We start from the raw sequence: 24,744 nt of genomic DNA on the forward strand, positions 1-24,744 counted from the left end.
GGACATGGTTTATTTGAAATGTACAAATGCTATATACACTGTCACACAAAGCCAAACAAACATGTAAAAGTATACACCGTTGTTGCAAATAATCACACTTAAAAACTACTAAGAAATACAGAGTATCTAACAAAATTGAAATTTTGCTGGGTGATGTCAGAACAGGATTTTGAATATCAAAGTCTGTCCCTTCTACAGTTCATCCAATGTCTAGGGAGAGAAGTGGGCTGTAGCAAAAAGGTGGTGGGGGTGATGTTATGAATGTGTTAATTAGAGTTGGATCCCATTAGGAACACACAGAGGTACTTGTATATTCTTTTAGAGAATGTTCTTCCTCACACATAGGGGTCCAAATTCCTTGATAGACCAAAGCACGGCCTTGTCCATTTCAATCATTTACCCTTGTGGATTTGACACCCCCGAGAGTTCATGCCTGTGATCCAAAGGGGCATCCTCAAAAGTTCAGACCATGATCAAAAAGCAAGTTTGTGGACCCATATGTAAATGTAAAACATTTCACCATGATTCAGTAACTCAAGTCAGTCATTATGTCAAATGGTTGGCAGACATACTGGTTATCTTTGTGGCATCATGAATGCATGTAGAACTTTTTTTCAAATTACAATGACATCTATGGCATGCAACACATGAAGATTTTCCAGGGGGAAAGATTGGAAGGCGCGACACCTTCCAGATCCATTTGTTTCAAGCTGCATTGACTTGTGTAAATGATATTGTCAATAGTTTGTTACTGGTCAAAAGTATTTGTTAACAACAAAGGTTTAGCTCACATAGCCAATAATTGGTTGTAATGCTGAACAATGTATTGCTTATAAATTGAAATTGAGATTTGTAAACAGGATGTTGAAAACTGCCAAAGCCATAATATTTTCCATTTGCACCTGAGTGACCCAGAATTACAACCCGTATGTTTATTTCATTCATACAGTACATCAAATACCTAACTACAGTAAATCATAACTTATTAGGTCAAAAAATTTACTGGGTCTGTCCTACATGAGTTTGCCCTGAATGTGGCCCACGAACAAAAATGAGTTTGACAACAATGCTTCACAAGAACCTGCTGGGTGATTAGGGAAATGAGTGAGACAGCAATTAAAGTAATTGTTTTGAGATAAGTCTTTGTTTCTGCTGAGCCATTCAAATTTAATCTGCAAAATCCTGAAAGGCGATGCGACACAACAAAAGTGCAGCCAGGACTGAGTTATACAGCGATTATTGATGAGAAATAAGTTTCCTTACTTGCTGTTTAAATACATACACATATTAATAGATGGGTAGGTATGACAAAGTGTATTTATTATTTAAGTATATTTGAATGTTTGATTTGAAAACATTTAACAGTGAACCATCTTTAGCAAAAGGAAGATGAAAACTCAACATTCATTGTTATTGTCATTTCTATGCGTTAGCCTGGCAACAAGAAAGTGGTACCCGGATGTTTCGTCGGCGGACACATGGTCGACGGACACTTCGTCCCCAGACCTTTCGTCGAACGGACGTTTGGTTGCCAGACAGTTCGTCAAACAGACATTTGGTCGCCGGACATTTCATCGACTGACAATTTGTCTCCGGATTTCCTCGCTTTCAAAATTATAATCATGAGAGAGAGAGTTTACTGTTGAAAGCGATCAACCAGGTAATCTCTTGCTCTCAAAATTATAATCATGCGACAGATGGAGTTTGTCATTGCATTGACGATGTCAGAGCATTAATATCTAAATATCTAATATCAAAATTATCAATAAATTGCGTATTATTGGCATGTGTGTACATGTTTTTCAACGTGTTTTCCTGGGTAACAGGAACGAAACGTCCTGTTCTCGTGTGTATATTCAAACTTGCCTCGCCTGTGCCCATCCCACATTATATACTATTATTGTCATGTTGGATCAGAACTTCCAAGTAAGCCTCTGATACACTGAATTAGATTATTTTTAACCGTTATAGAGCACTCATTTTACCCATCGGCTCCCATTGTTGGCAATTGTCAAACTCGATGTCTCTCATGATTATAATTTTCAGAGTGAGATTACCTGGTTGATCGCTTTCAAGAGTAAACTCTCTCTCATGATTATAATTTTGAGAGCGACCGAATCCGGCGACGAATTGCCCGTCGATGAAATGTCCGGGTACAAAATGTCTGTTCAACGAACTGTCCAGCGACCAAATGCCCGTTCGACGAAACGTCCGAGGACGAAGTGTCCCTCGACCAAGTGTCCGTCGTCCAAGTGTCCATCGACGAAACATCCGGTCACGCAAGAAAGTAGCTCGCCTCCCAAAACAGACATGTGCATGCATAGTCCATTGCAAAAGCCATGATTTTAAGGAAGTACCATTTGTTAAATACAAAAAATGTGGACTCCATTGAAAAATATAGCGCAATGGATACAAAACATTCCTTTTTCTAGAGCTGCATTAGATTCTTCTAATCAGTTATCCTTAGGAAGACAATTTGAAATGTCAGTGCAACACTATACAGTACTATACAATGTGTGTGTGTGTTTGTGTGTGTGTGTATGTGTCTCAGAACGCGTGAGCATGAATGACTTTTCTACTATCTACTTAATTCTTGAGGTAATATATAGTCTGGTACAAATATAATATACTGATATAGACAGTGTCAACAAAACATAAAATGGCCGCTCCTTTCTCATTAAATCAGTGCTTTACCTAGTTCCTGATGCGTGAATTATTGTGTTAAAATCTCTTACATCTGTCTTCGTCTCTAACTAATCATGCTGAGGAACTTACTCTCTTCAGCCAGTGCTGTCAGCATTGAGCTCATATCACCAATGGCCATATTGCCAATTCCTGCTGGTACTGATGCAAGTGTAACAGAATTGCGAGGAGTAGTGAGGCGAGATGAATTCTGGGAAAGGCTCTGCAAAAGGCCAGGACTCAAGGTGCCTGACATCAGGCTAGAATGATCCCCATCATCTAACATGGACTCAAAATCTATTTGGGTGTGTTCGGCACCACCGTTCCCATTTGTGGAGGAATCCACCGTACTGCTGGAGACCTGGTTGACTCCTGGTGAGGCCATGCTACCCGCAGCAATGTTGTTAGTGGCAACGGTCTGGCTCCCACTCGGAGACATTGGGGAATCAAAGTTGGCAGGAGTTGGTTCAATCATATGAATCTCACCTGCATAAAACATTGGAGGGTGGGGATTCTCAGAGTTGTTTTGTTGGGCTGTTGACCCATTGGTCCTTTTTGGACTTGCCTCTGATGTATTATTACACAAGCCGGGACTCATGTCATTTAATTTGGGTAATCGGTTTAATTGCATCACGCCGGTCCCAGGATGCTGCCTGCTACCTGGCTTGGGCTCTACTGGAGGTCTTGGTGGAAACATTCCACTCATACCATTACGTACATTGTTGTGTTGGGGTGAAATATTGTGCTGCTGTTGGTAAAGCATGTGAGTCACATGAGAATAATCATCAGGTTGTGGTTTTTCTCTGTAATTTTGCAGTCCTTGATCTGTCACTACATTCCGTGTTGGTCTCATATTGTTATTTTGAGAAATAAAACTTTGAATTGTGTCTTGGCTAAACCCTCGCAATGAATTTTGATCACTGAATTTCAAATTTCCGCTAAGTCGTTGCCGATGGTGAGGGTTGATCAACTTCTTATTGTTGTTTGCGTAGCCCTGCTTACAAATGTTTGGATTTGTAAGTAAGACCTGCTGGTTGCTGCCAATGCTTTGACCTTGTGCCTGAAAGGACCCAAAATTGCTTCGCTGTGGAACAACAGCTAGGTTATCCCTAAGAGAATTTTGCTGTTTGGGGTTCTTTGTTACAGTGTCCACAGTTCCTGAACTCACCTCATTCCACTGCACTGGCATATTGTTCTTATTTAAGTGTGGCGAAGCTGGAAAGTGGTGTTGCGCGTCACTATGATCCATATTCTGACCAGATTGTATTATGCCGGCATCAACCACGGCTAATCTTCTTTGGGAATAAAGTGAGGCTCGTGGGGCGATGCTTGTTTGATAACCTTGAGACTGGTTATTCAACTGGTTGTTCCCATGTCCAAAATTGTGACCTTGGGTGCTACTGTTTTGGGACCTCAGGTATTGCACCATGTCATCTGGAAGAACTAAATCATCCACTGCACCTTGGTCACCCCCATTTCCCATTCCATCTATTGCCATGTTCTCCATAACTACATTCTCTGAAATGCTTGGTGGTCTGGGGTTAAACGGGTAGCGTTGCAGGTTACCATCAGAACGAGTGTACCCATGCATTGCCAATGCTTGTTGGTATTCTGCTGAACTATTCATACTGTTCATACTGTTGTAGCGCTGAACTGCTGAAAGGGCCAGGTGGTCAAGGCTGGGTCGACGCACTGGGTCACTGGCTCGGCGTGGAAGGTTGGTGGGTGCCTCATGGGGCATCATGCTGCGATTGCTGTATCCAATATCACTACATCGCCTGGCCACTGTTCCTGAGGGTGGCTCGTGGTACTGGTGTGATGAACATTCCTGAGAGTCACTATAGAGGGCCATTCGGGTTCTTAGGCTCATTCTTTCCAGGTTAGGTAGGGGGGTAGGTGGGGCTCCACCAATGGCAGCTGCATACTTTGCTTTAAGACGATAATGCTGAGCTGGAGTCAAACTGAGGAGGCTCGGGAGATTTCCCCCACCTGCTACGCCGACAGGGCCACCTCCACATTGGCTAGCCTCACTGGAGCGTCGGGATAAATCAGTAGAGATTGGGTCATAAGAATCAGCTGAACTGATATTGTTGTGACGATTAACCCCAAATTGCGATGCTTCACTGGAGCGTCGGCTGGAATAGCAAGGTGAGATGCCGGAGGAGCGCCGACTCGTGGTGTATGTTGAACTGATCGTGCTGGTTGTGCTATTACGTCGATCATTTAGCTGGTTGAGCAGAGTCACTTCACAAAAAGGCTGGTCTCCAAAACGCTGGCCATTGTGCATATTGTTAAGATTATTGATTAAATTTGAATTCTCCAGCAGTGAACCTGTAGATGGAGTAGACAAGATAAATGTTTTTCATAATTTTGTCTTGAATCTATCTTACTCAAGATGTCATAAATCATACTTACCAATTGCAGGTATCGGGGGCAGTTTTGTGTTGCAGCATTGGCCATGCGGGGGCTGTGGTGCTGAATTAACCCATGGGCAGGGATTTCTAACTGTCATCAGTCTTTCTTTCTTGATATTCTCAATTTTGATGGTATCTGTCCCACAATGACCCACTGCTTTCCTCAGGTGGACACCCAACCCTACCTGATGGCCCCCGGCAGAAACGGTAGAGTCAACCATGGGGCACTCATCCTGTGCACTCAGGTCCCCGAAGCTGCCCCCACTGTGCATGGCCATTTCTACCCCACTGTCGTTGTTGTTGGTGCTGCTGAGAGGTGATGGTTGACTGCTACATGACGAGTGACCACCAGGACTGGACTGATACATCTAGTGAGGGAAAGCAAGAAAGAAATGAATGCAAGGAAACTATATGAACCATAATTTAACGACTACAGGAAAAGCAATGTGACTTGTTGGTCAAAATTAACTGGGAACAACATTGTCCTTAGATCAATGGTACATAACAAGCACGGCATGTCATGAAGTGTAGTCTATTTGTTACAATCCAGCCAAATCATAGTTGGTAGATAGATGTCGTGGCTTTCCTACTATATCAAAGTTGTGTATGAGTACCAATAACAACGTAAAACCACATTTAATTTTTAAGTGATGCTCCTAGAACATTTAAATACAAACATCGCCATTGCCGAAGAATTGTAACTGTAAATTCTTCATGCATGTGAACAGGAATTTGACACGCACGCACACGCATACACATAGACATATACATGTTTAAAAATAGGCAATTGATGAATGAAGGGGCAATTAACTCTTGCAAACTATATCACAAGACAAAAAAACGGGTGTAGTGCTCACCTCATTGAAGACTATCCATGACGATGGTTTTGAAGGAAAGAGAAAATCGTTCAAGCCAAAATGTGACGTAATGATGCAAACAATTGTCACTTAAACATTTAAGTGTCATGTTAGTAAAATGGAAAATAAAATTCGAAGAATTGTAAGAACCCTGGTAATGTTCTGGTGTTTACTTGAGTTGCGCTTGTGAGTGAACACAATGACCCTACCCTGTTCAGCAGATCAGGACAACTTTTCCAAAATGTATTGCCTCTCAACCTGGTAACAACTCAGGATCATTCACGGGTTGCATAGTGTCTAAAAGATGGAGATAATTCTATACTTTGGAGCGTGGAGCTTGATGACTAAGCTATAATGTGACTATAGCGCGCTGCATTACTTTACTCATTTTACCATAATATTAAATAATATCCTATATACATACAATGGTATCGTGGAAATAATGTATTACTCCATACCTTACATTGTAAACTAGATCTAAGAACTTTGAGAACAAAGATTGGCCTTAGGGTTTCGGAAGAGACGCTTAACTTTTGGGCCTACATGTGGGCTGAAGAAAGGGGTTAACCTTTGATTAATTTTGGTGTCTTCTTTTATATTTTTATGTAAATTCTGTGATTGACAATGTGCCATTGTTTAATCGATGTCTCAAAGTAGCTGTAAAACTTCAACATTTTTGTGTGATGTGACTCCTGTTCAAATCAACATAACCTCTGAGTAAATTTTTCAGTCAGTATTCTGTCGCCCTGCACACATTAGCTCCCCGCTGCTGCACCATATTGATAACCCCGCCACTGCCATGTAGTTAGTGCTTTGCTGGCACTTGCTTGACCAACAAAGAGTTGGTTGCTAAGTCCTTGTTTCCAGCCCTCGAACCTAGTCCTTGCTTGGTCAAAAGAAAAGAACCGGTGCTAATCTAAGTACAAGCATGGAATGAGCACAAGCCAAGTGAAAATTGGTATGACCTGGATCAATTGTGTATGCTGACACTTCTGTTATAGTGAGGTCATTCAATGAGATTTACAAACTAACTCAGGCATGGGCAAACTACGGCCCGCGTTAGGCTTTTTAATCCGGCCCGCTGACGTTGTCCAAATAATGTTTTTTTTAAATTTCTTTAAAAAACAATTCCCAAGATGGCGCCATCACGTGTAAGCCAGTGGCAGTAGCTCTGTCCACTCTTATTTGTTTGTCGTGTTTTACAACCCCTCTATCTTTTTTTAAATTACATTTTAATATTTCCTAATACATTCCTTTTTACGTTACTTTGTACTTTATACTTTTTACTTTAATGGTGAGTGACAAGTATGTTAATACTTTAGTCCTTTTTTTTCTGTTTATGTTTCATATGTGCTGTCACCGGATGTAATTCTTCATATGTATCGTATCTTGTTCTGAGCCGGCCCATCTGTCAAATTTTTAAAGTCAATGTGGACCCCGGGCCGAAAGGTTTGCCCAACCCTGAGCTAACCTCTCCACATCCCTGGTTTCCAATTCGGCGGGGTGTATGTTTCTGAGGGCTAACAGACCCTTTCAAAACCTTAAAATTGAAGAACAATTGTGATTCTAGTTTGGTATCTCTAAATATTTTTGCATACTGTTTGTCAAATGTTGCTATTCTTTCTTGGTGAAAAAGAATGACAAAATTACAATCTTTAAGCGCAGAGGCGCTGTAGTCACATGATAGCTATAGCATCAACCACTGTGTTCTAAAGCCCTACATTACCAACTCTAAGAAGGCATAACACACCACAAATTATCCGGAATTGTGAGTACCTCCCCATGGGACGAGTTTCTGGGTTTCAGTCAAAAGAACTGGTGTAGTCACATTCAAGTTGAACCAGCTAAAATCGTTCCATTATTGAACTTCACATCATGTCTCAAAGGGCTCATAGAAACAATTCCACTTAAATTATAAGAGTAATGACAAATGTAAGTAAGTAATCCAACTCACAATGGAATTCTCAGTCTTGATTGATTTGACTTGTAGACAGTCATCCATGGTTCGAGTGGTGCCTTTGGCATCAGTCCTCTCATCTGCACTTCCTGTGCCATTCTTGGAAAGGAAGTCATTCTCTCCATTGTCTTTGGGTGGCTGCAGTCCTCGAGGAGCATCACTCCGCTGTTTCTTCGTCACATGAGCTTCAGGTCCGTGAACAGTTTTAACATGCTTCCTTAGCGAGCTGGGGTCCGTGTAACGTTTGGTGCAACCAGCGATTTTACATACGTAAGGTTTCTGTAAAGATATTTAACATATTTTGTTTTAGTAGACCTGTGATTGGCAGGCTACCAATCCAGGGTGTCTGCTGCCTGGTGCCCACGGCTGGCTGGGATAGGCTCTAGCACACCCCTTTTGAGGTTAAGTGGTATGGAAAATAAATAAATGAATGTTTTAGTAAAATTGCAATTCTGTATAACACAGGCAGGTAAAGGTATTTGGATAATAAAATACATTAATGCTGATTGACATACCTCATTAGAATGTGTGCGGTTCTGGTGCTTGGCACGGTCTGAAGCATTTGAGAAAGCCTTGTTGCAACCTTCATGCTCACAAACATATGGCTTTTCCCCTGTGTGGGACCGAAGGTGGGTCTTAAGATTCTCTAAACGGGAGTAAGCTTTTGCGCAGCCCTCAAACTGAAAGTAGAGAAAAAAATCAAGAATATAACACACTTTGTTGTGACACCTTATTCAGGTCAAATTACTTAACAATAAATAATTAATAATTGTAGCAAGGCTTTTCAGAGTTAGGGTACGACAGCAGTACAGGGTATTGTCATCAGTAAGTATAACAGATTGCAGCTTTCAATAATATGACAGTAATATGAATGTATATCATAATAATATTTTTTAGGAATACAGAAAACCCTTAGTTGGCTCATGTATCCCTGTGTGTGGTGCTCCTTTCTACTTACGGTGCATTTATGTGGCTTCTCGCCTGTGTGTCTCCTCATGTGCACCACCAGCATATATTGGGCCTTGAAGGGTTTTTGCTCCCGTGAACACTCCATCCACCGACACACAAATTCCTTCTTTTCGCCATGGATATGGTCATTGTTAATGTGCTGAAAATACAATACATGTTACAATGAAGCGCAGTTGTACAATAGGGTTTCAGTCCCATTGCTTGATGACAAAAAATGAGTCAGCAAATTCTTGGGTTTTACAAGTACTCACACACAATAATTAGACACATTGTGATTGACACTGCCATAAATAATCTCTGGCAGTCATTGTGCCTTTGTCAACAGTAGTTAAAAAAACAACAACTACAAAAACAGCATATGTTTGTTCAGGCTGTCTGCAAGCTTGTGTTCGTAAAGAACTGGGGAGTCCCTTGAAAAAGGATTTGCTGCTAATTTGGATCTTTTCTCCTTGTATCCTACTCAAATTTATTAGGCTCTTAAACAAAGATGGAGTTTATTGAATTTATGTAACTTGAATAGTTTTGTTCAAAGTGACAAGGGACACTTAAAAACGCCCATGCACTGCATATAAACAGTATCTACATCCATTTACAAAGGAAACACCCAAAGTGCTCCCCATTTCATTGCTTTTTCACAAGCTAAAACCATTTAGTTGCACAGAATTCAGCTGAAATCTATTTTGAGTGAAGGAAAAGGAATGGAAACAAATGTGTGGATCAGCACAGACTACTATTTTCAGGTTGCGTACACCACAGATCTTTTATTTGTGGCAGTTTGAGAAAAGGTTATTTCGCTTAATCAGAAGCCAAAATTCACAGCTGCAAAAAACACCAACGTGAGTTACTGTCAGGACTTCCTGTGCGGATAGAAAAAAAACCCACACACACACCATCAAACTTCACCTCACCCAGTTTGCAATCTCTCACAGATTGTGTCAGGAGTTGGGCCAATGGTTTTTAAAAGTAACATTGATCTTGGCTTGTCAATTGAAAAATAAGATCCCTTCCCACTCACCCAATCTCAATCATATAACTGACCAAGTTCTGAGGCATAGTCAGTCAGTCATGAAGTAGAAAGCACACATTTTCGAAACCCCAGAACTGCTGGCATGGAGTTGGATTTATGAGTTGGCCGCTGGGCTTCAGGAGTAGGGGGTGTTACTAAGAAAGAGGTTGGGGGTTTCGGCCCAAGGGGCTGTGGCTCAGTGGCGGAAACCCGCAAGGTGGAATTTGGCGAGAGCAGGAAGCCTCATGAACGTGAATGTGTGTCAACTCAAAAACGCATTCATTCATTCGTATCACTTATCCTCAAAAGGGTTGCGGGGGGTGTTGGAACCTAACTCAGCCAACTATTATGGGCACCAGGCGCGGTTGCAAGGCACAAGGAGATGGACAACCATTCACAGTCCTATTCATACATAGGAGCAATTTACAATGTTGAACAAGCCCACTGTGCATGGTTTTGGGAGAATCTGGAGAAAACCCACACAAACCCAGGGTCAACATGAGAATTCCACGGCGCACGGTCTACATGCTGAAAGACATTTAGCCGACTGGCATCTAGCCCCCAGCCAACTCGCCGAAAGACCATCTGGCCGAACGTAGAATTAGCCGAACGACTATTTGGCCGACCGACTATCTAGCCGAAGAACATTTAGCCGATGCGCTCGCCCCGCCCCCGGTTGTGTGTGTGTACAAGTTTTTCAACCTCGGTCCGCGAGCCATATACAGCCCGTTACTGATCACAACATTCATTTAGAATAACAAGTTACGGATAACAACAAAGGAGTTATAACAGCAGATACTGTAATTTACACCATAATAGAAGACATTGAGATTAATCTTGAATTAAGGTTCTCAGCAAATCATTTTGAATATATATTTCCTAAAATATTGGGAAGTTATTTAAAATTAAAATATATTTAACAGTTATATATTTCTGCGTATCTCGAACTCCAAAGAGTTATCGATTAAACAACTACTACAAGTTCAAATATGGTGCTGCTGCTTAATAAAAATATTCCTGAATACTCTTCCCATGACAAGAGTATTCAGGAATATTTTGTATATTTATTATGTGCTAAAATCATGCGGAAAATGACATTTAAAGATTAAATACAGATACTGATTTTTGGAAGTTTAAACCGAGTCCAAGGTAGTGATTTCCCTAGTAAAAGACAGCCATGGACGTCAATGGCGAAAACGCCCAAAATGCACAATAATGACTTTGAATACAGCCGAAAACAGCATTGAATTAATAAATACGAATACCGAAGCATAAATAAAAGTACTGGTGATTTTTAGAGACTATAACCGAGCCCAAGGTGCTTGATTTCCCGGTAAAAAGTGCACCTTTAACCCGTTACCGGACCCAATTGCAGTACAATGATTTGAGAAATGATTCTATGAGTGTACATGGTTTTCCATTTCCTCGTGCCCTGCGATTGGCTGGCCACTGTTTCAGGGTGACCCCCACCTATGGCCTGGAGTCAGCTGGGAAAGGCTCCAGCACCCCCGCGACCCTAATGAAGATAAAGCGGTTCAGTAAATGAAATGAGAACTTAAGTTCCTAATGCTATACACTGATGAGGCTAATGGAATTGGTTTAGATGAATAAGGAAAAGAAAACTGATTGTCTAGATATGAAGTAATGACTGGTAGGTCTTTTATCAGGTACTTACGTGTACAAGTTGTTCTTGGGTATCATACTCCTTGCTACAACCCTCCCAGTGGCAGTTGGTCTCATATACGGCTTCAGGCTCCTGTTTGCATTCATCTTTATCAAGCTCTTCACTCAGGTCTAATATCCCTTCACTGTGGTCCTATAGAAAAGAGAAATATATTTTTTCATCCAATTCCATTGCAACCATTCATATTAGACAATTTATAACCAACTACAGAGCATCCACAACCACTACAGTTCGTACACTTTGTTTGGCTTTTGTTGTTCCTGGGGAGTTCGTTGTCGTCAGTTCTGCTAGTTCAAAAAGTAAAATACAAAGCCAACTTACATTTCCAAGCCTGTAAACTGACCAAAAGCAATTAAATCAATTTAAAATGAGCACGCATTACGGGTTCTTAAGTTTTAAGACCGCTTTAGATGATAGCCAATTCCAATACACTAATACCTTGAGATACGGGCTTAATGCATTCCTGGACCGAGCTTTTTTTCAACATTTTCTCTGCAGATGAATTAATGAATACTTTAGGAAAACCAAACAGTTGTGGGCTCGGGTTTTCGTTCCAAGTGATTCAGGAAAGACAGTTTAACCAATGAGGTTTCCGCCAAAACAAGCATCACCCGGGTGCTATCGACTGGCCGCACTTGTAAAACTTTAGATAGGTGAAAATGTGCTGCTTAAGTGTAATGGTGATCTTTTAAACAGCTCACTATATATTTATTTGTTACTGCTATCATTATTGAACATTCATTCATTCATTTTTGTAATTGCTTTTCCTCACTGTCATGTTCTACTGCCAAGATGACGTGTCTTTTCAGCAGCTTAATACAACGAGACGGGCGGGTATGTAATAACTCTGATTGTTGGAGTGTTGCGTTCTTTGTCCTTGCTTACCGTCATGCCTGCCCAACATTTTGTTGTGATTTTCCCCATGATTTTGACGTTTGTATTTTGTACTTTGAAAACCTTAGCTTCTTTACCTACTCGCCCGTGCTGTTTTGTTGTACTTTTGATCTTTAGGCCAGCCAATCGCAGGGCACAAGAGACAGACAACCATGCACACACATCCACACCTAGGGATAATTTAGAGTATCCAATCAGCTTACAATGCATGTTTTTGGAATGTGTGAGTAAACCGGAGTACCCAGGGCAAACCCACACAGGCCCAGGGAGAACATGCAAACTCCACACAGATGGACATGACCCTGATTTGAACACAGGACCCAGAGCTGTGATGCTGACGTGCTGACCACTGGCTTCACTGGGCCGCCCCCCCAATGGATAATGCTATCAAATAAATATTTTTTTTGTATATTGATATTGTTGAAAAATATTTAGAATGTATAGTGGCTTCCCTCACCAGAGAAGAGGGTGAGATGGGCAGAAGTCCTTCTACTTCCATCTTAACCTTTGTCCTTTTGGAGTTTAGTGGGTTGACAGTGCTGCTCACTGCGGGGTCTCCACTAGCATTCTGAAGGAGAGATATGACAGACACTTTCAAACAGTCATCGACATTGTTCAATCTATTTCAAGAGGAAGTCATGAATCAGACTAGGGCTGGCTGTGGAGACTAAACAATTTAGAGTGGTTTATGATAGTCCAAGCCATTGGAAAATATGAAAGCAGTGGCGTTATTAGCCTTGTTAGCAAGGGCAATGGTGGGTTTGTTATACTACCGTATTTTCATGACTATAAGGCAAACTGAAAAGTCTTAAATTTTCTCCAAAATAGACAGGGCGCCTTATAATCCAATGCGCTTTATATATGGACCATTACTAAAATGGTTATCACGATAAAATAAATCAGTCGATAGGGTACACCATAGCCCCAGACTCTACTATTTTCCCCGTACAAAAAGTGCTGTGCAGTGACTGCTGGGATATATGGTTCTTTTGTCAATACACCCAGTAAGACGGCGAGCACACTAATTTGGTGCTCTGGCTGCGTCTTTAAAACTGGTGCGTCCTGTGTGTGGGTGTGTGTGAAATACAGAAATAGCACTCGTTACTGACACTGCGCCTTTAAATGCGATGCGCCATATCAGAATTCAAAATCACGCTTTCGGAAATGATAAAGCAGACGCTGAACTTTCAATATGTGTAATGCGAAATCATTCACTACGTCAATGTTTACAGAAGGAGTTACAGTAATCCATCGAATATCACGGTTATTGTAGCCACGACAAACGAAAAACAGCAGAGTAAGATTACCCCATTCTAAATACCACAATACATGTTTTCACGCCCATAGAGAAATACAATTACACCAGTACAATTATCAAAGTGTATATTTATTGAATATTATAGCTATAAGCATGTCAAAAGACTGTAATGCATTAATATCTAAATATAATATATATTCAAAAATGTAATTACTTTATATACTGTACTCAGTGAAAATAGTTCCTCTCCGCTTCATTTAAATAAAAAAACAAAACCCAAAAAACAGGTAAATTAAAATTTTATTACCAAGTCCTTTGTCTTCTTGGACCATGGTTTCATTGTCCGCAATATTTGGGGGATTATTGTACTCGCCTGACTAAACATGTTAGGCTACAAAACACCATTGTGTGTTATAAAAAAATCTTGGCTTTGTTGTTATTTTTTAAACCAAGAGGACGGTCGAGCTTGTGGATCCAGGCTGTTTTTTCCATGAAACCAGCCGGAAATATCCCCACACATATGATGCGTGTGAAGCCAGGCATTTTCAGTTCGTTATTTAAAATAGAAATGTCCGGCATCCTCTTACAAATAACGTATCGCTGCCTGTTCCGGGGCAAACCTCGCCGCAGGCATGGGTAGTCGAATCGTCGACTCATTGGCCAGAAAATTAAACTTCCACTGTAGTGTCCACTGTAATATCGCATTTCTAAAAAAAAAAAATCTCACTTCGCTGACGCTCTCTGCCATCCAATTCAAGGAGCAAGTTTTATTTTCAAATAAGCACCATGGCAAAAGGATACTCAGAGCTCGCATTTCTGATAAAAATCTACCCGCACAGCAGCTACCGGCCGCTAAGAATGCTCTGTTTTTTTTATAAAAATGTCCTCTGCCTTCCCCCATTTTCCTAGTGGCAAATGGGTGAGGGGGGAGTGGCTTCCGCTTGTGAGTTTCAGCGTGGCTTTTCACATTTATAAACTTTTTTTCCAGAAAAAAAATCTGCGAAGTAGTGAATCCGCGAAAGTTGAAGCTGCAATATTCGACACCCTCTGTGTTCTATGATACACCGGCATTATCAATCAAAAATTGAACTATTTCACAAACAGTGCTGCTTCATCAATATCATAAATCGTAGATTTAGTTTCATTTGTGAATCTAATCTCACCTGATTAGCTTCTGAGTTGGTGCTGTTATGGGAGGTAGACATAGGCGAAGTGGCCAGGGACTGTTGGCGAGCAGAGAATGAGGACGGTGGTGGTTGAATCAGAGGGGGAGTGTGGCCAAAGGCATTCAGACCCCTCTGCTGAGACAACAACTGTTGATATGCCACCGGGTTAATGGGATGAGGGAAGCTGAATGAAGGGCTGGGTAGAGAGCAGAAGAAATGTTATTACTTCACAGGAAAAGAGAAACACAATTTGGTGCTTACACAACATTTTAATTGCCAAAATTAAGGATGTTCTTGGTACATGAGCATCACTGTCCATGATCCAAAATTGTTTGCGTACATTTTGGGGCTTCTGTGATTTGGGCTACCTCACAGATCAATTTCAGTGTTCCTTTTAGTCTACACCAACACATTCTTCATATTGTACAGGCACTCGAGGTAATATTGGTATGATGTGGCAAAGTGATGCTACTATTAACCCCTAACACTGGGGCATGATTGTAAATAGCAGTGCATGAAGTTACCTTTGCTGTATTGCCAAATTAGAGTGTGTCAAAAATGAGCCATGAGACTGTAAGGAAAAAAACAACTTAATTTTGGCTCAATGCTTCCAAGTCCAAATTAGTATTTTGTTTGGAAATGTCTCAAAGTCTAGGTAAAGTAAGAGATGAAGTAAAAGGCTGAGAATTTACAGTATGCTGCATTACGCTGAAAGTAATCTGTCCACAGTAAGTGATAATTTACATGGCATCTGTTTTCTGAAGTCCAGATGCATTTGACTACCAAGCATAGCACTTCCCTCAGTCAAAGCTGAATGGGGCTGCGGAATATTTTTTCCAGTAGGACGTGATACTTATCCACAATTCTAAAGTTACCCAAAAATAGTTCAGTGACCATGGCGTGACTGTGCTTTATTGGTCAGCAAATTTGCCTGGCCAGCACCCCAAAGAAAATTTGTGTGTTATTGTCGTGGAGAGGATGAGAGAAATCAGAGCCAACAATGGCGATCGCTTCAGGGATTTTTTTTAAAAGCAACCTGATCTACCATTACGCTTTCGCAGGGCCACAGGTTGATCACAACCATGTCAATGTACAATGATGCAGCAATTCATCCAAAAGTAGGCCCGAGAAATTATTGAAAGCATACAATTAACGTCATTATTATTAATCCTTAGCTCTTAGAAAAAAGATTAAAGAATATGAATCTGTGTAATTAATTTTCAAGATTAACAGTTTCCTATTCTGAAACTACCCACAAATTTAAAAAATGTGAAAAATGGTTATATTACTCTTTTTTTTTATAGATATGGCTGTTCATGATACCGAGCTGTCAACCACTCTGGAATTTCAGGAGTTTACCCGAAAATGCAAGGCAAACTCCGGGACTCCGGACAACCTCCCTAAACTCTGTAAATCCCCAAAAATTGTCACTTAAATGTTTTTGGAAGCAACCATTTCAGAAAAGTACTAAATTTCCAATCTAAATGCCTCAATATTCACACCATTGCTATGGCTTCAGCCATCTTGATTCAACTGCACTGTAAACCAGAAGAATTGGGTAACAAGAGCGCATTGTCAATCATCCGAGTTATAAGTTCTGAGGAATGATTCGTCTTCAGCGCATATCGATTTTGCATGAATCGCATTCACTCCGGACAAATTACAGAAATGGGACAAGGGTACTCTTGAAATGGGGTCGACGGAGGTTGACAGTTCTGATGATATATAATTGCTCATTTCTACCTGATTCCTCCAACTGAAAGATGCCCATATGAGCTGCTGGCAGCTGAACTAGAACGGGAGTTGTTGATGTAGGCAACCAGGGAGTTGGGCGAGGTACGGATCATGGTCTGCAGGTCAATGCTGGCATCTGATAGTGGAGAGATGGATAGCGCTCTCTTCCTGCTCATTCTGGGTGTCATTCGAGGACTGGAGAAACGTGAAACTGCATGTAAAACAGAAAAGGCAAAACATTACGAGATTTTCATTGTTACATGCATGCTTGTAGATAAGATGCAGTCCAAGGCGATCGAAATTTTCAATGAAAATATTAGCACAGTTCCATATACTAATTCTTGTTTTAAACTAAAGATTGTAGAACCCAACGTTTACCTTGGATGAAAAAAATCCTTAGACACTCTCATGGAGGTCACATCAATGCTAGACTACACTATCGCTGGGATCTCTTACTTGCACAAACAGCTCTTCTGTTTAACATTTGCCTTCTTTTATGCATAATGAGCACCCACTAATCATTTCCAGTAATTACCATGATAACAATCTCTAAAGTTACATGGAGACAATTTAAACAAATTGATCTCAGAATACCATTATAAAGTGCAAGCCTGACTCAGAAAGATTATTTACGTATGTAAAGTAGTAAACTGGTTGTATGCAACTAGAATCTCAAAAATGGGACAGAAAAAGTTTGGTTTTCTCCCGTATAGTAATCCCTCGATTATCGCGGTTAAAGTAGACTAGACATGGCCACAATAAACTAAAAACTGCAAAGAAGGGTCACCCCTATTTAAAAAAAAAATATATATATTTTTTTTTTACTTCAGTCCTGAGTCCGGGTAGCAAGCTACAGACGGGGAGTGGCTTCTGCTTGCGAGTTTCACCTTAGATTTTACTTTGAAAAATTATTCTTCTTTTTATAATTCAGTGCTGATTTCTAATAGCAAGCAGAGGACAGGGGAATGGCTTTTTCGCATGCGAGTTTCAGCGTGGATTTTGACATTTTTATGAACTTAAAAAAATAAAAATACTTTACTAAAAATCCTCGATGTAGTGAAGCCACAATATTCGAGGGATTACTGTACATATTAAGAGTATATCACCTTTGCTAATCTATGCAGTTTACATGATCAATACCTGCCAACCAACCCCTTTCTTCTAGACAAGTCCCTAGTTTGGATCAACAGCTGTACATTCATAGTGTGAGAGGATAGAAAGCAGAACTAGTTGTTTGCAAGCACATGTAATTAGGTCTTGCAGCACATTATTAGAGGTGCGAGAGGAGGAAGTTCTTAATGGGCATATCACAACTCACCTAAGCGTATGCGGTGACCTGACAAACACAGTTTCCACACCTCAACTCCTGTCAATATATACCAATGACTGAGAGTAGCCGGTGGCTCTCACAGCACTTTCAGCCAAATGAATTCTGGCACCATAATTACTATGCCAGACCCTTGGCCATAAACCTGGGTCTTACTCCCAAAACTATTATGTTTGGATGTGGTTGTCATAAACTAAAGACATATGTACGATGTTTTAAAGGCCTGTGGAATACAAAAGCAGATTTGAGGATAAATGCTAAAATGTCAACGTTAAATATGGCTAGTAGAGCCTATCCTTCTTACAAGTAGTGTTTCTTTCTAATGCCAAGTATTATAGCATTGCCAAGAATTTTAATGGTTACATATGTGTATTACAGTTTTACATACCTGCTGAAACACTAAATCCCATTCTGTAAACTAAATTAATTAAAACACTCTTTTGGCCAAAACTTTAACACTATTCAGGTGCTTTCAATCAAATTGCAAACCTAATTACTCATTTCATTTTTTTGTAAGACCCTAAACACATTTTTATTCCCAGTTATGTAGCACACTGTAATGAACGTGTGATTAAAATATTACGGATACTCCAAAAAATTGGGCAATTCTGTCTCCATGATGCCATATAGAGTAACATTTGTTTATGGGGAAAATAATGATTTTGATGCAAAAAAATCACAATGTACTATTAAGAAGCAACAATTTCACCATAAAGACCAAATTCAAAGTTCATACAAGGCTGTTTTCTAACGAGGAAGTTGGGAACATTAAAATTAAGTGAAGGTCTCTAAAAAAATGTTGTTTTGAAACAATCAAGGCAGCACAATTCACTTTACTGAGCGAGTATACATATATCATTTTGTTACTGTATAACTATCACACAGTGGCGGGCTGTCGGGGGCTTCAAGGTTTTCTTTGCTGGCCCAAGAAATATCTGAATAATATATTATATTTTGTCCATCAATACTTATTAAATAATTCCAAATTGTCTGTTAGCTTCCTTTCATTGCTTTTCCCCCTTGTTGCACTGCTTCCAGATGTGTGTTTTCATATTGATACATTTAACCAATTACATTTCAGCCATTATTTGTTGCCAGGATCAGAAATCTGCCTCAAGGCCTTCACAATCCGTTCTGTGGGCTCTGTTGTGCTGCATTAAACAAGCGTTGATAAGACTGTTGCTTTAACCAATCAGATTTCGAGTTGGCAACACCACAATGCCTTGTTGCAAGCGTAGGGATACGTCAGTGCCTTTTCGCTGGCGTAGGAATACGTCATCGCTTTGAGCAACTTTGATTGGCTGGTGATAGAGTAGACGGGCCAAAGCTACCAAACTGTATCTGGAGCAAGCTGCACAAGCAAATATATTGTTGTGTTGATTTAAAGCCATTTTAAAGACGGACTTTTCAAGACAAAAAAGCTGGACATCTTTAAGAAATGTCGGACAACTCTAAAGCAAGCAAATCTGTCAGAACCGGCAACAAAACATTTTCAGCACTCAATCAAATAAAAACGTACGCCAAAAATACAACAGGACAGGCTCGACTTTCCGCATTAACTTCGATGGCGATAGAAAAGAAGGAAGAAAGAAAGGAGGATGGATATTGTGTACAGTTAAAAAGGATTTTTGGTGAGTACAATATGGTGGCTTTATTCCTAAATAATATTTTAATTGTTTGAGGTTATTATTGATTATTTTTTTCTGTGTCGCAGCTGTAGATGCAGTAGAGATTTTATAGCCATAAAATAGTTTGAGGGTTGGATTGAAGGCGTCGCCAGAAAATGCACAGACCTCCGCTGCTATCTACATCTTTTTTGCCTCAAATTTCAAACTTCTGTGAATTAGTGACTAAATTACTCTCTTTGTTGTTCAATTATGGAATGAACTTTGTGACCCTACTTTATAAGAAAAGAGAATATAAAATATGATGATTTGAAAAAGTTTTTTTTCTCACAAATTTGCCTTCAAATCAAAAGTTGCTGTGCAATATGAAATAATCAATCGAAGACATCATCACCATTGGCAAGCAGACTATTTTCAACTTCACAAAAAGAAATGATGTAACTTTACCTCACATGGCCATTTAAAAAAATGTATTTCAGAAAGTTGCATGAATTTAATCCATTTTAACGCAACCTAACAAGTTTTAGAATTTTGCAATGCTTTCCATAACATTTGCATAAAATGGCAAAACTCAGGTGGTATAATTGCAACTTAAATATATAGAAAATGTATTAAAAGTTTTTATTATTATTATTGTTGACAAAACTTCTTTGACTAAAATTAACATTATTGTTTTATTATCCAGGTCTAGGTGCAAGTTTCATGAAATGTGTCTTAGCAATTTGAAAAAAAATGGTCATAATTTTTATCACGCAGGAAATGGGTTTTGCAGTCTAGTGAACGGAGTACCTGGCGCCTGCCTCGCCCCTTTGGGCCCTTGCCTATATCAAAGCAATCTTCTCCATCTTCTAACAATTTCTTCAAACTATGCCCCAACCCTTCTGGGGGCTTTCTGGCTCTAGCAATCAAGCCACATGCTATTCTTTACGCTGAATAAATGAAGATTAGTTTCCAACTGAGGTGTTGTGCCATCGGATGTTATTGTTCAAAACTAACATGGAATAAATTGTCACTCTTTAGGAATGAGTGTTTTAGAAGTGGTGACTATACTTGAAAGGGTGAATGGGTTCCGGCATGGAGTGGGAAAACAGATGTGCAGGCCATGTTTGTTAAGATATGTGGACTCATACTAAATTGCGTTTCGCGTGTGTGTCTTTGTGCGTGCGCGCACGTGTGTGTGCGTGCGTGTGTGTGTGTGTGTGTGTGTGTGTGTGTGTGTGTGTGTGTGTGTGTGTGTGTGTGTGTGTGTGTGTGTGACAATCCACCGTCTGGTGGAGATACTGATCCCAAATTTACAGCGAGTGCTCACTTGTGTGCACTGATTCATTCAAGAAAAACAAAAGTCGTAGATATGCCAATACGGTTAGTTTATCAGAAACAAGGAATTAAAAAAGAATAGCCATATTACATTGAGCATAGAAGTAACTTAACGATAAATATTTCTACAGGTAAGTGGATCAAAAACCTTTACTGTAAAATCTGTAAAATTGGTGTTTTAAGTCGACTTGCTCAAGTTAAGTCTGAGAAAATGTTTTGCTGTTCCATCATCAAATTTCACATTAGGTACAACAATTAAATGAGACAATATGATTTAGAGTTACTTAGAAACAAAATAAATTTAAAAACATAAAAATAATTACAAATAAACAGCACATTAAAATTTTCATCTTGCGTTTTAAATCAAGTAGTTAGCAAATGTACTTTTTTTTAAATCAAGTACAGTAATACCTCGACATACGAGGAATTTGGAATAAGGGTAAAATTCCAAGCAAATATTTACCTTAAGATATGAGACACATTTTGAGATACGAGCATTTGAGACAGCTAGTTGGCCAGGCCGCGAGAGGCTGCTTTATGATTTCACCGCATTGTCTCTCTTGCCGCATTTCTCTCGTACAAAGATCTCTACGAGCATTGGGCGGAACATTGCATTTTTTCCGTTTCCTTGAGTGTAAGCATGAATTGTTATCATCTCCTTGTACCCTGCAATTAGTAGGCCACCAATCCAGAGTGTCTCGAGCACGTAGTTGGTTTGGATAGGCTCCAGCTCACCCCAAGACCCTTGTGAGGCTAACCAGTACGGAAAATGAATAAATGATTACGTGAAAATGACAAACAAACTTCTATGCTCATAATAATATCCTACCCCATTTTAGGTGATCCAAATAGTGTTTTATGACTGAAATGTAGGATTAATGATTCTTTTACAATATAGTGGTCAAGATTGTTCTTTGCTGCAGAGCTGGTAAGTATTTGGCCTTAAACAGTGCGTAGTCTTTGGCTTGTCCCCCTTGACCTTGACATAAATAAATAAAACCTCATCACACTCCCCCTCTGGGGTGAACAGAACCTGCTCTACATTAGAGCAACACCCCTCCCAGACTTCTTGAATTGATGCCAGCAGGACTCAAGGCCTCCACATCTACCACCAGCCAACCCCCAGAGAGAGGAAAATACATGTTTTCTTTCTTAAATTTTACTAATACTAACACTGTGATTTTCTAATAGAAAAGGAACTTGTATCAGGTCCTATATGAGCCTATATAAAAAGCTGTTGTTGTGATTAACATTTTACGCATAAACTCACACTCATGCATATAGTCAAGTGTTTGTGTATATGTAGTCTTAAGTAAAAGTCCCACCTCTCAATCATCTCACCACCACTTGGTTACACACAACTATCTTGCTCACCCGAACTGATGCATCAACAGAGAAATCCCTCTTTCCGACATTTACCTTGGCAGCTGCTTTTGTCCTGGGAACCTCAACACTTTTCAAAATGCCAACCTGATATTTTTCTGCCCAACCTTCTCCTTACAGCCGCTTATTAGAACTTTGATTCTGAATGTCTCTCATTGTAGAATAAGTGGAGTAATCCCTCGATTATCGCGGTTAATGTAGACCAGACATGGCCGCAGTAAACGAAAAACCACAAATTAGGGTCACCCCTAATTAAGAAAAAAAAAAAAAATATATATATATATATATATATATATATATATATATATATATACATACATACATATATATATATATATATATATATATATATATATATATATATATATATATATATATATATATATATATATATATATCTATCTATCTATATCTATATATATATATATATATATATATATATATATATATATATATATATATATATATATATATATATATATATATATATATATATATATATATATATATATATATATATATATATATATATATATATATATACACACACACACACACACACACACACACAACTTTATGAACTTTGAATTTAAAAAAGAAATTACCCAGAAAAAAAACGCAATGTAGTGAAACCGCGATAGTTGAAGCCGCGGTATTCGAGGGATTACAGTAAATATCCTTGTATTTGTTTTGTTTTGGCTATGGCTGCATTTGTATTATAGTTTCTGTACCTGTTTAATCCATTGCTACTCACCACGAGATGTTGGCAAATTAACATTTACTATTTGTTGGTTATTATGTACCACTGAGGCTAAACAATATGGTGAACTGAAACTCTAGCTAAATCAGTGTACAAAAAAATGACTATTGAAATGATGGCTTGCATATAATCAGTGTTAAGGTTTTATATTGGTAAAATTGGGTATGACTGACATCGGTCGGAAAACCAATTTGGAATACTAACATAAAACTGTATTGTCATTTAAACTACCGTATTTTCTCGCATATAAGCCGTAATTGTCACAAAAAAAACTGATGACTGAATCAAGGTTTGCTACATTCACCAGTAGGTGTAGGCAAATTAACATTTAATATTTTTTGGTTATTTTCTGTTTTGCAGTAAGAAAATAATCATTACTGGATGAAAATAGTTTTTTCTTCTATATGTAGCCAGATTTGTGTTTTGTACCTGTAATTTTGCTCTGAAAATCCACATTTGAATGAATATATTGCTTTTCCATGTTCCTTTTTGATAATAACTTCCTTTTTGAATTTGTCAATTTGCAGGCAACATCCTTTTGGAATTTGCAATCCAGCAGACAATCCTTTGGATTCATACATCATCTCAGAAATTCCATGTGCGATGATTTTTCTTAACATTTTCCTTTCAAAGTAACACATTTGTACTCCCTGTTAAATCCATGAATATCAAGGTGTAAATTGTGAATCAGGGAGCGGCTTATATGCGAGAAATTGTCAAATTCAACGTTTTTAAGGCAATTTTAAGGGGATGGTATGTACGTGAGGGCAGTTTTATGCGAGAAAATACAGTATATCTGACCCCACTAATGATGATCACTTGGAGAGAAATACTGGCTTTAATGTATATTTTATTACACCTAAAAAGATAATAAAATGTAATAATTCTGTATTTATCAAATGAGATTATTTTTGTTGGGATGCGCATGATAAGGGTGTTGTCTTTTTTCAATGAAATTGTAAACAGGTTTTCATTTATGCATTTTTTCAACAGAGAATGAAAAAAGACATTTAAAAGCAGCATTTTTCTCACACTACATATTCTATACTATATATCCAAGCGAGCATCCTTCTATATCTTTTAGGATAAAGAGATCAGATGGATGGCTGCATTATAATATATTCAATGGAGTAAAAAAGTCTATAGCCAGCCTGTTTGTTTGTAAAAGTCCAATCAAAGGTCTTGAAATTCACTCTTTTAACAGTGTGAATAGAAACAGTTTGATAAGCCAATTTTGGGGTCACTGAGGCCTCCTACCTTGTGCAGTGGGTCTACCAAATGTAACTGTCTATATGAAGTAATTTCTTTGCTGTGGTTTAATCTAGGTTGCCATCCAAAGCAAGCAAACTAAGTGATGAAGCACATATTTACCACCTTAGCCACTACTCGTCTTCTCTTACACCAGCAGTAAAATAAGGTCTTTGATTCAGGCTAAGGCTGCCAGCACAGGCCGTTAGATGGCTGCCTGGGTCTATGTGGGCCCTGTGTACTGTCAAGGCTGCAACGCACGCACTTTCATGCAAGTACAAGGCCAAATATTGACCACATTGTGAACACAAAATACAAGTTGCTGGGTTGGTGACAGTCAGAATATAGTGGGGTAAGGGGTGTTCAATTTAATAGTTTTTCAAAAGAATTACACTGTTGTGGTTGATTGAACACTTTTTTGTGCTCTTTGTTTTAACAATCAATTGATGGTCTGTGTGCATCA

At 39.2% G+C, this 24,744-nt stretch overlaps 1 protein-coding gene and 1 long non-coding RNA gene across 3 annotated transcripts in view; one reads left to right on the forward strand and one right to left on the reverse strand.

Moving 5' to 3' along the window:
* Positions 1-24,744, reverse strand: part of gli2a (GLI family zinc finger 2a) — a 69,455-nt gene continuing 44,711 nt past the window's right edge. For both annotated transcript variants that reach the window (XM_077728403.1, XM_077728404.1), the window contains 9 exons: positions 16,631-16,832; positions 14,885-15,083; positions 12,921-13,031; positions 11,561-11,701; positions 8,869-9,018; positions 8,426-8,590; positions 7,908-8,189; positions 5,098-5,464; positions 1-5,013 (listed from right to left, as the gene is read on the reverse strand). In XM_077728403.1, the coding sequence (XP_077584529.1) occupies positions 2,750-5,013; positions 5,098-5,464; positions 7,908-8,189; positions 8,426-8,590; positions 8,869-9,018; positions 11,561-11,701; positions 12,921-13,031; positions 14,885-15,083; positions 16,631-16,832 (3,881 nt within the window). In that variant the 3' untranslated portion in view covers positions 1-2,749. The remainder of the gene's footprint in view (positions 5,014-5,097; positions 5,465-7,907; positions 8,190-8,425; positions 8,591-8,868; positions 9,019-11,560; positions 11,702-12,920; positions 13,032-14,884; positions 15,084-16,630; positions 16,833-24,744) is intronic.
* LOC144204414 (uncharacterized) lies at positions 7,106-20,421 on the forward strand. Its single transcript, XR_013327884.1, has 3 exons — positions 7,106-7,247; positions 7,944-8,101; positions 20,330-20,421. It is a non-coding gene; the product is annotated as an uncharacterized LOC144204414 (long non-coding RNA).

This window comes from Stigmatopora nigra, chromosome 11 (assembly GCF_051989575.1).
Source record: "Stigmatopora nigra isolate UIUO_SnigA chromosome 11, RoL_Snig_1.1, whole genome shotgun sequence".
Lineage (NCBI taxonomy): Eukaryota > Metazoa > Chordata > Actinopteri > Syngnathiformes > Syngnathidae > Stigmatopora > Stigmatopora nigra.